Source organism: Myotis lucifugus, unplaced genomic scaffold (genome assembly GCF_000147115.1).
Source record: "Myotis lucifugus unplaced genomic scaffold, Myoluc2.0 scaffold_52, whole genome shotgun sequence".
Lineage (NCBI taxonomy): Eukaryota > Metazoa > Chordata > Mammalia > Chiroptera > Vespertilionidae > Myotis > Myotis lucifugus.
Genome location: NW_005871100.1, coordinates 780,348 through 797,647, shown reverse-complemented (window position 1 = coordinate 797,647; position 17,300 = coordinate 780,348). Strand labels below are relative to the sequence as shown.

General features: G+C 41.0%; 1 protein-coding gene across 1 annotated transcript in view; it reads right to left on the bottom strand.

The window, feature by feature from the left end:
- Positions 1-17,300, bottom strand: part of PDE1C (phosphodiesterase 1C) — a 277,067-nt gene that overhangs the window by 27,610 nt on the left and 232,157 nt on the right. The window contains 2 exon segments of the mRNA XM_023753820.1: positions 9,051-9,128; positions 13,212-13,436. Of these exon segments, the coding sequence (XP_023609588.1) occupies positions 9,051-9,128; positions 13,212-13,436 (303 nt within the window).

The following is a 17,300-nucleotide window of genomic DNA, read 5'->3' as shown; positions in this document are numbered from 1 at the left end:
ATTACATGAATACTAAGAAGTTATTTTTTAGTCCTGAACATCAGTATTAAGAGAAAAAAAATCACATTTTCCCCAGTAGTTCCAAATTGTAATCCTCTCTGTCAAACTGGTTCCTTTAAAAATACAATTGCACATTAAGAGTGTAACAAAATGTCTAGAAGATAGAGTGAACCACTGAAAGCTATATACCAGTAATTGCAATGGAAATTGTTTTAAAAGATTAATTTTGTCATTAAGAAAGAGCACATAATATACTTTTATTTGACATTTCTACTATGTAGTTTTTTGATAAGAGACTGGATTCTAAAAAGCTCTGTTACACGAATTGACTTTAGAAGTTTTATTTAGTACTAGAGGCCCAGCGCATGAAATTGTGCATGGGTAGGGTCCCTAGGCCTAGCCTGCAATCAGGGCCATCTTCCTCCACTCACCAGTCCCCAGTCCCGCCCCGCCACCACCCAACCTGGTTCCCCGTGGTTCCCTGTTCACCATGATCAGAGCCTGCGGCTGGAGGGGAGGGACCAAGAGGTCTGCCTTCCGCCCACTCGCCAGTCCCCAGTCCTGCCCACTGCCACCCACCCCTGTTCCTGGTTTGCCATCTGGCGATCCATCGGAGCCTGTGGGTTGGGGGGAGGGACCGAGAGGTGGTCAATGCACCTCATAGCAACTGGTCGATCGGTCGTTCTGGTCATTATGCCGTTATGGTCGCTGGTCTTTTATTATATAGGATAACACAATTTAATTTTTAAAGACTCATCAACCTTACATCATATAATATATATAGAAACACATGTATATTATATATGTGTTTGTGTATATACATGTGTGTATATATGTACATACATGTACATATCTCATACACACACACTTGAAGCTGCTGTTTTGATACAACAAATGTGGTATCAGTAACACAAAAATGTACAGGAGAATAATAGTAGTTGCATGTCACCTTGTTCCTTTATAATCCACCATGAGGATATCTATTTTATGCCTTCGTTGAAAAGCACTGTACCTAAAACTATATAAAAGAAGCATTGGTTTGAAACAGATGTTTGTAACCAAAAGGTGTTTCTAGCTGTCCTGATCCACTGGGAGTTACCAACCCTAGAACCATGTGTAAGTAACAGGGTTTGTACTTCCAGTTCTCTCAAGAGTACAAGTCCATAGAAAAAAAGGAATGAGGAGATTTTTTTTTAATTCACCCCCATTTGACCACTTCCCACCCACATATGATGGATTGGTTAATAGTTTTCCCTCATATCTATCTCCCAAAAGCCATTGTATTGGGTTTCAGCACTGCTGCACTCACAATAACTCCTATTGTTGGGTCAACCAGCAGCACAGCTTCTGAGGTTATCTAGAAAATAACACTGAAGCATATCAACCAAAAATTTTAAGCAATAAGACCTTTTAGAATCTAATGCAGTGGTTATCAACCTTGGCTGCACATTAGAATCACCTGGGAATCTTTTTAAAATCCTGATTTCTGGGCCTCATCCTCCGGAAATTCTGTTTCTTTGTTACTAATGTTGTGGCCTCACCCCATAACAAAGAAACAGAATTTCCAGAGGATGAGGCCCAGAAATCAGGATTTTAAAAAGATTCCCAGGTGATTCTAATGTGCAGCCAAGGTTGAGAACCACTGGTTTAGACACTTGGGCTTTCATGCTACTTGAGAAAATAAAGATGTAAAATGTTGGAAAAACAAATATTTTACAGCTCTTCTTGCTAAGCCACAGTATTGTTATTGCATAGTTAAAGCTCCATATGAATTTGTTAAGTTCATAGGTCACCGGATTTCTCATGGACAAATGGCTAAGGGAAATACGATATGAATCAGAATATGTGTGCTTATGATGACTTGGGACCCGAGGCACTCCAGATGTTTAGCTCCTGTGCACTCCTAGAAAATAACCCAAAAGGATGCCAGATTCTTGTGTGGAGGCAATTCCTCCGTTAAACAAATAGGCCTTGCCCTAACCGGTTTGGCTCAGTGGGTAGAGCGTCAGCCTGCGGACTCAAGGGTCCCAGGTTTGATTCCGGTCAAGGGCATGTACCTTGGTTGCGGGCACATCCCCAGTAGGGAGTGTGCAGGAGGCAGCTGATCGATGTTTCTCTCTCATCTATGTTTTTAACTCTCTATCCCTCTCCCTTCCTCTCTGTAAAAAAATCAATAAAATATATTTAAAAAACGAACAAACAAACAAACAAACAAACAGGCCTATTTTTGTCAATACACAGAAGGCTATAATAAGGTATCTTCCCAGGACTAAGAAATAATGTTATCCTCCGAGAGGGAAACCAGTAAAACACTCAAAGAATGGGATTAACTATCTGTAGAAACTACCTGAAGGCAGCAGTGTTGATGTTAGTGGCATGATGAATGGAGAGATGTACTGTAAATCAATCATTGCTAAAATCAGTTAAGCACTGATGTTTCACAGATTTTTTTTAAAGTAAGTTAGAAATTATTCAAGATCATTTTTATAGTAGCTCTGTCTTGGGTGTGAGAGAAAAGCACAGGGTGGTCCCAGTGTTCACCATCCTTGGCCTATTTTACCCATCAAGTTCATGGTCTGGGCATAAGCCGGGTGTAAAGCTTATGAAAATCAGGTAGGTTATGGTGGGGGTGAGGGAAGAAAGAAAGAGTTTGAGATCATCTGCCTTAAAAACAAGTAAGTCTCCTCAAGATTAAAGTCCAGAAGTGCAATCAGAGATGACTAAAAAAGTGAACAAGACTGATAATCTACTCCAAAATATCAACAAATCTCATGGCTGAAATTGTGGTCAAAAAGGAGACCAGAAAAAGAGATGCCATGAAGGAACCTATACTCAGGATATAGGGCATGCAAGATGGTCCCCGTCCATCCTTCTTGGCAGGTCTATCCCAATGGTGGAGACAGATGTATCAAGGTATTCTACCTTGAAGTAGCAAATTCATCAACTAATGCCCCTTATATTCTCAGCTTGACAAGCAACCTTCTGATAGGATTTGACTTCTCAGGTAGGTTTTCCTTCAGGAGAAAGAAACCACTGCCTGGCCAGTTGGCATGAGCATTGGAGTGTACATGGCCACATTGTACATCAGTGAATGGGCAGTCACGGCCAGGCATTGGTCATAAGTGTTCCTTTTTGAGTCAACAAGTCTTCTGCAACATAATCAACTCTCCATTTACTATCAATGTGGAATTCCTCTGTCTGCCAATATGTAGAGCCCTACTTTCTAATCAGAACTTTCTATATTATCACATATATTTTGAGTGCTCCCAGGTGAAGGAATTTCATGTTTCCCAGACAAGACAGTTCTTACATGCAGAACAAAATGAAAAATCACAAAGTAGAATTCACTTCAAAATTCCTGTCAAGAATTCTCCAGATTCCATAACTTTGTCTATACTGTCTTATGTATACCTTATGCAACATAAATTGGAGAACAAGTTTGAACAAAGATGGCCATGAAGACCATTGTCCTCTAAGATTTTATGAACCCAATAGGTCTGACTAAAATCATATTGACAATTGCTTACAAACAAATAAATATTTCAAAATTTTGGGGAAATGTTAAATGAATAAAGAATGCCCTGTAACAACCCCATGTCTGTATGGGATTGATCAAAATATAAGTGTGCTGCAGAGGAATGGATGTGTCCAACTGTTTCTATGGTTCTGCATGGACCAGTACACAGCCAACATCAGCTACAAGTGATAACAAGAAGCCCTGTGAGAAAAAATAGCATTGATTGGAACAATACAGTGATAAAAGCAGACAGCAACTACAAGCCAAGGTTTTGATGGGTTTGAAATAAGGCAATTTTTAATTCTGGTGTATAAGGACAGCCTGATGCCACTGTCCTGAGTAGAATGGAGGGAAATATTGGGAAGAAAGAATGAGGTAGGTGTGATTCCCTAAGATGAGGATACTGGTATACAAGTGTCTATGTAGATACAGAAATTGATGGTGGCCTCAACAAATGCGTGCCTCCTGAATAATGGTAAATGTGCATCTGTTGCTTCTCAAGTCTCCAGATGTGAACCTAAGTTAGGACGAGTCTCTGTTGTACAGATAGACATGTGTCTCAGTTCTCCCTGCGCTCTGCTGCTTGACTGTTTCCCCCTGGATTTGCGGAGCAGGGCATGCCTCCCGGTCTATACAGGCCCCATCTATCTATCACCACTGACTCCACAACAGAGCAAGTCATGATTCCCTGCCCCTGAGGCAAAGGACAAAAAATGTCTCAAGTTTAGTTAAAAATGACATTATTTTTTACAACCCAAGTGTAAAGGTTCAGACTATATCCTGCCACTGTTTTTTTAATTAATAACTTGCTACATCATTATATAGAATAAAAGACATCTAAAAAGAATTCCCAAGTCATTCATTCCATTTATTCATTACATTTCAAACTAACTTGATAGGGACCAGCTGGAAGGAAAACAGGAAAAACACATTCATTTTTTTAGGTGACTCTTGTGAGCCCTGTAGCAAGTCAAGGTCATGAGATGTCAGTCTTGTGAAGGATTAAATCACAGGCAAAACCCTCTCATGTACACAACAAACTTTTAAATCACAATTAGTTGCTCTACACAAACTAACAAGAATGTTGGCTCTACTGCCTCTTCCATTTCTCCTGTGCTGAGACCTTAAAGAGGAGAACATCAGCAACTTAAGAAATAGAAAGAGTGGCTGCAAGGAATGCCATTTCCTCAATGAGGTAATGAGCTGATCAAGTTGTATCCTGACAGACACAGTGAAGTAGAAAGCTGAGAGATTATTACATGAATATAATCTACAAGTGTAAAACCTTCTCCCCACATGTAAGCTTTGTTTTGTTTTGTTTTCTCTCCATATGGTTTTTTTAATTTGGCTTTTAATTTGCATTTCCCTGATGGTTTCAATGATCTTTTAATGTGCTTGCTTGCTGGCTGTTTGTTTAAATCTCTTGCATGTTTTTACTTGAGCTGTTTCCTTTTTATTGAATATTGAGATTGACTTGTATCCTGAATATAAGGAATCAAATATTCTTTTGAAATTATTCTCCCTCACTCTGTGGACTGTCTTTTCATTCTCCTAATGATGCTTTTGAAGTTGTAGAGTCTGTAATTTTGACAAAGTATAATTTATCAATTTGTTCTTTTATGGTTTGTACTTGTGTTGTCCTGCATAGGAAATCTTTGCCTAACCCGAGACCACAGAGAGTTTCTCTGGTGTTCCTAACTAGAAGTTTTATAGTTTCACATTTTAAATTTAGGTGTATGGTCCATTTTATGATCAATTTCAGTTAATAATCTATTTCATTAATTAATGTTTAAGTATTAATTAATGTTTGTATCTGATAAGTAGAGATAGTTCGTCATTTTGTGAATGGATATCTAGCTGTTTCATTACGGTTCATTGATGACTTTCTCCATGGAATGTCCTTTGTCAAAAATAAGATGTCCATATACATGTGGATCTATTTCTGGACTCCATGGATCCATTTGTCTATCTCAATGCTAGTACCATACTGTCTTGATTACTATAGCTATATCAGTCTTGAAATCAGGCCAAACTTTCCCTTCTTTTTGCAAGTTGCTTTGTCTATTGTAGGTGTTTTGCATTTTCATATAAATTTTAGAATTAGCTTGTCAATTTCTACCCAAAAAAAGTCTGCTAGGATTTTAATTAGGATTACATGAAATCTATAGATCAATTTAAAGCGAATTTAATCAATCTTTTAAGAGTCACAAGCAGTGGCTATCACATATCTCTATTAATGTAGTCAAGTAAAGTTAAGGGCAAGTCCATAGTTAAGGACAACTATAAAAATTATGACAGGTCCAAGAAGCTAGGCTGTTTCAAATATGACTAAAACCCACTAAAAATGATTCATCCATGTGGTACCCCACAAGTCTCTCAATGACACTGTAAAAGTTTAGGCCCTGAGAGAATCTTGGCTCAGAAGCCCAGATATTTATTTCTAAGAGTAAGCAAGGTATTTTCAAAAAGACATCCATTCTTTTTTTTTAATTGAATATAGTGGGGTAGCATTGGTTAATAAAACCATACAGGCTTTAAGTGTACAACTCTATAACACCAACTGCACACTGCAATGTGCACTCACCACCCAAAGTCAAGTCTCCTCCCATCACCACTTACCCCCCTGTGCCCTCTTCTACTTCCCCCTACCTTCCTTTCCCTCTGGCAATCACCATACAATCATCTGTGTCTACGAGTTGTTGGTGGAGTGTTTGTTTTTTTTTTGCTTAATCCCTTAACCTTTTGCACTAGCCCCCAACCCTCCTCCCCTCTGACAATCTGTTCTCTGTATCTATGAGTTTGTTTCTATTTTGTTTGATAGTTTACTTTGTTCATTTGATTCCACATGTAAGTGAAATCATATAGTACTTGTCTTTCTCTGACTGGCTTATTTCATAATACTCTCCAGGTCTATCCATCCTACCACAAAATATAAGATTCCATTCTTTTTATGGCCTACTAATATTCCATTGTGTAGATGTATCACAGCTTTTTTCCCCACTCATCTACTGATGGGCATTTGGGCTGCTTCCAAATCTTGGCTCTTGTAAATAACGCTGCAATGAACATAGGGTGCATATATTCTTTTCAATCGGTGTTTCCGTTTTCTTCAGATATATCTCCAGAAGTTGAATTGCATGGTCATAAGGCAATTCCACTTTTAATTTTTTAAGGAAACCCTGTACTGTTTTCCATAGTGGCTGCACCAGTCTGCATTTCCACCAACAGTGCACAAGGGTTCCCTTTTCTCCACATCCTCACCAACACTTGCTGTCTGTTGATTATTGACGGTAGCCATTCTGACAGGTGTGAGTTGATATCTCATCCTTGTTTTAATTTGCTTCTCTCTGATGATTAGTGATATTGAGCATCTTTTCACATCACTATTGGCCTTCTGTATGTTCACTTTGGAGAAGTATCTACTCAGTCCTCGGTCCATTTTTTTCATTGGATTGTTTGTTTTCTTCGTGTTGAGTTGTAGAAGTTCTTTATATATTTTGGAAATTAACCCCTTATCAGATGTATAATTCATTCTTTGAAGTCAGTTAGAAAATTAGTGGGGCAGGGCACTAAAGAGTACCTCAGGAGCCTGACAGAGATAATATACAACTGCAGTGTGTTCATTATTCCAGGATGTAATTTACTCTTTCGGCACACGCTCCTTCCCTCTTTGCCTGCCTCAGCTCATTGGAGTTTGGGAACAACCAACTCTGCTTCACTTTCCATTCAATTTCTTTCTAAAGGCATACAATGTTAAAACTTCAAATCCGAGCGGGTTTGATCACACTGAGCACTAATATGCCCTCTCACAAGTATTTAAAATAATTATACATGTTTTTTGGGGGGAAAGGGGCAATTTGGCTAAAAGGGGTACAGGTGAAATAAAAGAACTTAATGAAGATAATAAAATTCAATCCCAATGCCCACATGACAACATAATAACAGATATTTGTAGCGCAATACAAAAATTAACAAAATTCAAGGCTCCACCTTAAAGATTTGAACCTTGATTTATTTGGGGCCTTATGCTGTAGGAACTCGGATGGGCCAAGTTGCTGGGTCAGGGTTTCCAGGCAATGCGTTTAGAGCTAACACATTTTCTGGTTTGTGTTACCTTGACTTGGCAAATGATATCTGGCAAAAAACCTCTAGTATTTGAACAAACTTTACCCCTGAGTCTGGTAAGAAACTGTTATTTGAATTCTATATTATATTCACATAATTCACATCTTAGTCACAATCATTCACCGACAGTGTATTTACTAGGTAAGTGGTTTTTGTTTGCACAATTTGGTGAAAAACTGCATGTATCCTTTCCAAATATTCTTTTTTATAAATATGTTTTTATTGATTTCAGAGAGAGAAAGGGAGAGAGAGAGATAGAAACACCAATGATGAGAGAGAATCACCCATTGGCTGTCTCCTGCACTTCCCCCATTGAGGATTGAGCCAGAAACCTGGGCATGGGCCCTGACTGGGAATCAAATCATGACTTCCTGGTTCATGGGTCAACACTCAACCCCTAAGCCATACAAGCTGGACACTTTCTAGATATTCTGTGATAAGACACCTGCACTGAATTATTTGAGTGATCGTAGGGGAAATTTTTCGGATTTCTTTCCTGCATGTGAGTGTGTGTGAGAAGTTGTGTTCAAATATTTTCTTATTCCTCAACCTGCCTTTCCAGCACTGGTTCTTCACTGGCGTTACAACCAAAGAATTCAAGGAGGAGCGTAGCATCCCCTACAACGTCTCCAAGGAGATCAGATTCAAAGAGTCTGGGACTCTAACAAAATCCACTACCTGGAAACTTTCATTTTTAGTTTCATATTATTTACACGGATGAACATGAGCTCATGCTACCACTGGAACAGAAGGTTTATGTAAAAAGTGAGAGTAAGTCTCTCAATCTGATAGCTCAAAGTTTGGAGGGTGATATAATGTGAACTCTCGCGTTTTAGAAAGAGTGGCATGTTGGAAAGCGGAAGGTGTGCTCATGAAGCCGCATTGCGAGGCTGCTTCTAGCTGGGGTGGGGTTGTCGTCCTGAGTTCTACAGCTATGTCGCTCTCCAGTGTGTGGGCCTCCCGGCATCATGATCACACGGAACAGATTTCTGTGTTTGTTTTTACCCAAAGTAGTAACTAATTAAAGGTTTAAAAAATGCAAAAACTGAAAACATGGAACATTTCCCATTTACATGGCACAATTGATGATTGAAGACTCACATTCCATTCCATTATAATCAGCAAGTCCAGAGTCAACTTTTTATAAAGTTTACAGTGAAAAAATGGCAGTGGGAAAAGAAGGTACAGAATGCATCTGTGATGGAGAAAGTATGGTGGAGGAGAAGAAATACAACAATAATTTACAGATTATTAAAAAATGGATAACAGTACTCTTTAAATGTGGTAAAGTGCTTTTTCAGGATCTAAGGATATAGTAACAACCACCATTTCAATTTTAGGTAAAATTCTAACAAGCTGGCATTAAATGGCACATCTATGGAAAATGTAATGAGAATTTTGCCCTTACCATCTGTTTTCTTTGAGTCATTTCCGACACTGGATTGATCCTTCTTGTCAGCCTTATTTTTACCATCTTTCAAGTCACCTGCAAGTAATAAACATAACACAAATAGAATATGTAGACGCCTAAGGAGGAAGTTAGAAATAACTTTAAACCTGTCAAGGTTAAAAAAAGAGAAGGTACAGTATAATTATAGTCACGAGGGGGTACATGTCGGAGGTAAACATCCTTTAGACCACAGAGTAGGTCCTGGATATTGGTTTATGATCTGCAAATTAAGATTAAAGTTTCTGCCCAGCCAGTGTTGCTCAGTGGGCATCGACCCAGAAACCAAGAGGTCACTGGTCGATTCTGGGTCAGGGAATATGCCCGGGTTGTGGAGCAGGCAGGAGGCAATTGATTGATGATGTTTCTCTCTGTCCCTCTTCCTTCCCCTCTCTTTCTCTCTCTCTCTCTCTCTCTCTCTCTCTCTCTCTCTCTCTCTCTATATATATATATATATATATATATATATATATATATATATGTATTTTTTTAATTGAAAGTTCCTGTTTAACAGGGTTGTACTTAAGGCAATGGTGTTTATCCTCGAGAAAGGCAGTTCAACTTTATAGTTAGGCTGTGGAGTGAGGAACAGCCTGGGTTAAATGTAAGTGATGTCAATGAATAGCTTTTTAACCTTTATGTGCTTCCGTGTCCTTATCTGTGAAACGGGAATATTAATACCTATTTTATAGGCATAATGCATGGACAAATGCATTTCAAGTGCTGAATGTGGTATCTGACACATCATTCAATGACAATTGTTATTATTCTAGAACAGAGCTATAAATAGCATTCTAATTAAGGAGCTTGTCGAAATGTAATTGGCAAAAGTTAAAAAACACTAGCACGCAAATGTAGAATGAAAACGTCAAAACACATTTAAATTTATGAGGGAATGAGGGAGATAGTAAGGATGGTTCCAGAAGTATTTCAGGAACTGGATATTTATAGGTATTTGTAAAATGTGTTAAAATAAGATTGCTAGGTTAGAGACAAAACTGACTGTGTCCTACAAGGCAATAATACCATAACCTTTGGGGTCATCTCCTCTACCAGTCAAAAATCTAACTTCACAGGCCTGGGCTTGAATCAAATAGTAAATGACAAAGTCAACAAAGTCACCTAGAGGAGGGGTCAGCAAATGATGGCCCCTGAGCATGTCTAGCCTGCTATCTGCCTTTGTAAGTAAAGTTTTATTGGAACATGGCCACACCTTCTTTTACATATTTCAGGGCTGCTTCCTTGCTGCACTGGCAGAGTTGAATAGTTGCATCAGAGATGCACAAAGCCAGCACTGTTTACTATCCAGCCTTCAGAGAGAGAGGCTGCTGGCACCTAAGAGAAGGTACCTCACCCCCACTCCACCCCCACCTCCCCACCCCACCCCACAGTCTGTTCAACAATATGCCAGTGATACACTGAAAAACCATGGCATCCCTCCCCCCAGCGCTATTCTCAAGTGTTGGATACTTTACTTAGCAGTTTCTAATAGGAGCTTTCTTTTCAGCCTGTGTAAAACCAAGAATGCATTACCACTAACATCCTGGTGCTTACTGAAGCAAAAGGACCCTAATAATAATGCAACCAGGAAGGAGTAAGCCGGGCCCAAGGAATATTGACCTTTTTTGTTTTCTTTGTGCCGGGCAGTGTGCACCACTTCATTAAATTCTTATAACAACCCATTATGAAGGTGCTGTTATTGCCAGGAGACAAATTCATCCGTGTTCAATTCACTAAGTGATCCATCTGCTGAACAACTCACTCACCCAATGACTGAGGAGGTTTTCCCAGTTAGAGTTTTTCCTTCACTGCAGCCAACTGTCTCCACATTGGTCAGTCCTGGGCTTCATCCATTCACCCGGCCCCACCTCTGCCCCTGACCTTGCATGTGGGTCTCCCTCTGAAACTGCCCATCTTGTCTACCATAGACCTGGTTTAAGCCATTTGCCTGACAGTTTTTGAACAAATGGTCAATTGATTTTTCTACAAAGAGATTTTGCTTAAATCGACCTGTAAAGAATTGATGTGAAACCCCTATCATCTCCATGTTATGCCACAAATAAAGTAACTTACCACAATATACACAGATGAGTCTGATTGTAGAGGCCAGCCTCTCAACTACTATATTTTGGGACCTTCGTAGAAAGCTCAAGTTTTAGACTTCGAGCTTCTATTGATGGTACCATTTCTAAATGCCTTTGACCTTCAGACTGATAAATGGCTATTTAAGAAGAATTCAAGACCATTTTTGACTGTGATGTCTTTTACAAAGTAAGTACTAGTACTTTTACTGAAATGTGACAAATCCTAAGCTATGTTAGAAGTCAATAAACTCTCCAAATTTCCTCATTCTTAATTCTGAAATAGGTTGTACTGGCTGGAGGGATGGAGGGGAAGGGCAGCCACAAGCAGGAGGAGTGTAAGTAAAGGATGTGGTCGTCACCTTCTACCATCACCTATGGTCAAAACATGAATTCCTTTGGAGGTGCCATGAAACAGTTCATATACTGGCTCATCCCTGTTTTAAGGATGGCAGAGATGAACTCAAGGATCTTCAGCCTTGTAGTCACACTAAGTGCCTATAGAAAAAAGGCTTCTCTTTACTCACTGAGCCTTCACACCCCTATACTGAGCCTTTCAGGTCTCCCTGGACCAGAGCTTTTCCCACAGATGCAGCAAGACCAGGATGCCTTCCAGAACCAGCAGGAGCAGTTTGATTTGCCAGATGCTAGCCAGCAGCCCATGGCAGCCTGCCTTCTCGGTCAGGGCTGGGGAGGCTGAGGGGGGAGTGCCTGAATGGAGACCAACGCTTAGCAGATCCTGTAATTGCTGCTAGGGACCCAAACCCCCAGAACCCCACTCGTCCAGGGTCCTTCAGCTCTTACCCGGAAATACTTCGGGTGGCCACAAGGCAGGGCGCAGGGAAAGTGACTCTCACTTGTTTGATGATGTTCCTCAACGAAACCCATTAGGTAATTTCCCACGGGTTGTGTATGGAGTAATGGCTGCTGTGAGCTGTTACCCAATGAGCAGGCGGAATATAAATCATTTTAATTAGGCTGCTGCAACTCAGTCCCGAACCACCATTAGCCTTTCTGATTATCGCTCTAAATTGATTTCTTTTCCCACCTCTCATTTCATACTTAGATTTTAAGGGAAATGGTAGACAACTGCTTACTTTGGGAAATCAACACAGTTGTGAAATTCACCCAGGCTCGCTGGAGACTCAGGCTCCTGCTCTGCTTCTCCCAGGCTCCCCTGGCCACCACGGAGCATTTACTGCCACCTCTGCCCGCTCTTGGCATTTGTTGGTCCCTCTCCCCCAGAACGCACAACCCTCCTGGTGTCCAGCCCACTTGTGCTCATTCGCTTCTCTCCCTGACCAGACCAGGGGTTGGCCAACCATGGCCCGCGGGCCAAACCTGCCCTGGTTTCATATGGCCCACAGACTGAGAATGGTTTTTACATGTTTTAAATGGTTAAGGTGGAAAAAGAAGAATATTTCATGACGTGGGAAAACTATATAAAATTCAAATTTCCGCTTTGATAAATAACGTTGTATGGGAACACAGCCACGCTCACCTGCTTACATGTTACCTTTGCTGCTTTCACCCTGAAACAACAGCACTGAGCAGCTGCGATGGAGCCCGCATGGCCTGCAAAGCCCCAAATATTTACTTTCTGGTCCTTTACAGAGGGGTGTGTTAGCCCTGCAGTAAACAGACTACAGGGTGTTCGTGGACCGCGGCTGAGTCCCAATCTTGCCCATCTTGTCTACCATAGACCTGGTTTAAGCCATTCAAGTTCTCCTATTTCTTCCTCCCCCCAACAGCACCAACCTGCTGACCGTGGATTACAGAATTTGGCCTCACATAGACCTGCACTTACTACCTCGGGGGTGCTTGACCTAAAGCCAGTGATCTCACCTCTCTCAACCTCGGTTTCCTCGCCTGCAAAATGGGGATGAGTGTAGGCCCCACGCAGCGTTGTTAGGATTTTTAAATGGTTTTGTGAACGTGAAATCTCACCAACAATGTCCAGCACACGGTAAGCATTCATTAAATGTCAGTGACACTATCACTCACCCCAGGAAGAGCCTTTCCCCAGGGTGATGCCACTCACCGTTCTGCTGCTTTCCTCCTGGCGACTTCTCTTTGGCGTTTTTCCCACGAGCGTTGTCGCTCCTGTTGGGGCGCGTTCCATTGACTTGGTTCTGAGCTTCCCCGGGTGTCTTTTTGTCCGCCTTGCCGGCTGCGCCTTCTGCCTGGCCTTTGGCTTCCATTTCCTTTTGCTTCTCCTCTGCGGCCAGGCGGGCCTTCTCCTCGGCTTCCTTCTTGGCCTTCTCCTCTGTGTCCACGGCAAGGTGGGCAAGGCGTTGAAAAGAGAGAGAGGTCACGCCATTAGGAGAACTGCCTCTTTGCACAAAACCTGTCATGAGCACTGGTAACAATACACTGAAATGACCTAAGGTGCTACTGAGTGTTTTGGGTTTGGGTTTATTTTCAGTTAATTCAAGTCAGATTGGCATGGATATTCAGGAAATAGATAAAATCAGGTCATGGTTATGCCATTTCTGAAATCAGTGGATTAGAAAAAGAGACAGGGGGAAAGTAATCATAATAATTAATAAACCAATATTATAATTGGCATTACTAATAGTAGTATTATCATCAATAACTTCTTGTCAGTGTATCCCGTATGCCAGATTTGACGCTAAATGCTTTCCAAGGATCATTTCCTTTCATTCTCAAAACAACCTCAGGTGGTAGCTACCATCATTGTAATGCTACTTTACAATGTGGAACTAAGGCTCAGAGGCCACAAAATCTCCCACGGTCACAGGAAAAAATGGAGTTTCATGTAGGTTTGCTCAGGACCTGAAGTTTAAACATAAGCAAGCGATTATAAAGTAAAAAGTCACCACCACTAGAATAATACAGTTTCAGGTCACTGTTTGTAAAGTTAAAAGTAGGAAGAAGATAATTAAGTCTTCAAAAACATGTCTGCAAACTGTCCACAGATGAGAGGTGGTGCTTAGTTTGGCCAGGTGTCCTTATCTGTGTCTCCCCTTTAACTGAGAGGGTGTCAGCCTGCTTCCCAATTCGGTTGACTGAGAAAGGGTCTGGCTCTGTACTTAAACAAAAATATAGCCTATGAAAACATAGGTTTACTCATTCAACTAATATTTCCTGAGCAGCTACAGTGCCAAGCACCATTTTAGGAACTGGTCACATGGCAGCAAGCAGACTTACAGAGTAGAGAGGACCATTACCAAGTAAGCAAACCACTAAGAGAATTTCAGATGGCAAAAAGGGCTTTGCAAAAAATGTCAAGCATAGTAAGTAATGTGATAGAACATGACCAGCAAAAGGGTGAAGAAGCTGGCATTTGACGAAATATGGAATGATGAGTTGCTGGCCATGCGATAATCAGGGAAAATGGCATTCCAGGCTGAGGAAATAAAAAAGTAAGGCCATGGAGTAGGAATGAGTTTGCTCTGTTCGAGGGGCACTGAGTTAGCCAGTATGGCTAAAGCCCATTTAGAGAAGGGTTAGTGACAGATGATATGGTCAAATGACCAAGGACATGAGACCAAGGACAATGAGGAGTTGGAGGCCGCCAAGTGGAGCTGGGTTGTAGGAAATAACATACATGGAAGGCACCTAGCAGAGACCATTCCTCCCTAAAGGCCTGGAGACTTAGCATTTCATTCACACACAAGGCCTTTCTGACTGTGCCATCAGCCTCCATTATGAAGAACCTTACTGATTTTTTCCCCTCTAGATGTGCTAACCGTGTCCTACACCTTATCGTCAGGGGTCCTCTCCATTTCCCTGGGTTAGTCTTGGTCCCGACAAAAGCTGACTTTCATGGACAACAGGTTTACTTTTAATCTAATGGGCACCAGAGTGGTGGGTTATGTGTGTGATTACATTTCCCTTTGTTTTAGCTGCTAAAGGGCACAAATCCAAAATTTGGTGCCAGTGCCCATGTTCTTGGGACTTTGTGATACTGAACTTTGTGGATGTCTATAACCTCCGGCTTTATTTTTACATTATCTGCCCTTACATTTGCTTGGCTCAGATGTTCTCCTTGATACATTATGAGATGTTTATTCATCCCTTCATTGATACCCATCCACCCCACCCAAACCAATGCCCTGGCCTCACCCCAGAAAACACAAAGGAAGAGTAAGAGTGGGGTTTGTAAATGCTCTCTGGATGATTCCAATACACAATCAGGGTTAACAAGCATTGCTTTCAAGTTTAAATGATTGCCATTCAATATTTTATGACATTCTCCTCTCCTGACAGGATGTAGTTATAATTTACAATGACAAGGTAAAGTAAGGTTTCTTTACAACATAACACAATTATGTGCATCTATCGTATAATATGCCTTCTGACTTCCACAGAAAGGCACAACCAAAGAGTAAATGAGTGGCCTTGGAGAAGAAGATGGTGAGACCGCATCCTCTAGAGACTGCAGGGCGCAGGAGGCCTGCTAGAATGCTCATCCAGACTTCCTCTCGTCCTTCTGCAGTGCCCGGAGGACAAAGGTCAGACGACACTTCCATCCCTGAATTCCCAGTGCTTGGTCCAGCACCTGGCACAGAGCAGATGCTCCTGGAGCATTTGTTGACTAAACGAATGTCCACAGTGCGTGTGATTCACCCTCTCTGCCAATGAGCCTGGCTTCTACATATTCCATCATCAGCAATCCGGCCCGGCGTCAGTACAGGAGGTAGGCAAACGTAGCGTCCTGCCCCGGAAGACTTAGCCGTTTGACAAAACGTGGTTTCCTTAACCACTAACGTAGGTGAGTAAAAAGATGACTGTTCTTATGATGCAGAGAGGGAAACTGAGGCATGGGGGGAGAGGATTCATTCAAACTCGGGCTTCAGATAAAATAATTTATAATCTCCTCACAGAAGTCCCACTGAATGTGTGGCAAACTTTCTACATTTAAAACATCCCCAAGTTAAAAATAATTTTGATTAAAAACTGAAGGTGCTGATGTCCGGTTTACTACAAAACAGCATAAAAGATTATCTGAGCAATAAAAATTCATTTGACAACTGAGTCAGACCAATTTTCTATGGGAAATCCAGCAAAAACTAAAACTGGGCAGGGGGTGCATTTCAGAAACAAATCTGTTTTTGCTCAACTACAGCTGACAGCAGGCAATTAATATTTAAATTAACAAATGGCAACTCTTATGACATCATAATCAACTCCAATTTGAGCCAGCCCCACTATATGATTCCTTTCCCTGGAGCGATCATGCTCCAAGTGGGTGGCTCTGCACTGCCCTTCACCTTCTCTGCTCCCACTTCTTCCTCATATGTCTGAAATACCTGATATTAGTATGCTCAACCTCAGCCCTTAAAGTGGTACTATTCAAAATAAACACATCAAGAAGAAAAAAGAGATTAAATCAAGAGGAGATAGGCCTGTTCCACGGTAATCAGCTTCCCTTATATTTTCAGGGTGAAATTATTAATACACATAAAAATTTTCTACAATGAGAAAAAGTAGGTGAGAGCACAATCAGTCTGTATGTGCTAACAGATTGCAATGATGGCATGTGTGCACAGAATTAACTTTCCCAGGTCTTAGACTTGACATCCTTGGCACTCCCAGGCTTCTACACTAGCAGAAAGCAAGCATGCCGTTCAAAACCATCTCAGAATATCTGTGATGTGACTCCTTATGAAATGGCCAAAAGCCAGCAGCTAAAGGGTTCAAGTAGAGCAGAGGCTTTGTGATCCATAAATTACAGTCCTCCTGAGAGCTGCTTCTATCTCACACCGAATGTCCATGCAGTTTTGGAGAAATACATTATTTCTTCATTTAATTTGCCTTTCTGAATAATGATATTATAGGCCAGTTGGTTAAAACAGTATTGGGCTAGTTATCCCTTGATATAATTTTCTGAAAAGCCTACTTAACCTACTTACAAACAGAGAGAGAAAAACTACTAACTGAAAAAAATAACCAAAATAGCATATGAATTTTGAACAGTCAACTCTCAGTTGTTCACCATAACAACAGAAAAGTTCTTCTAGACATCAAAGGACTCAGGCGTGCCCACGGGTCCTTTCTAAAAGTATTGGCCAAAGAAGTGTTCCAGCTGACAGAAAAATTCAATGTTAAAAACTTAAGAATAGCCGAAACCGGTTTGGCTCAGTGGATAGAGCATCGGTCTGCG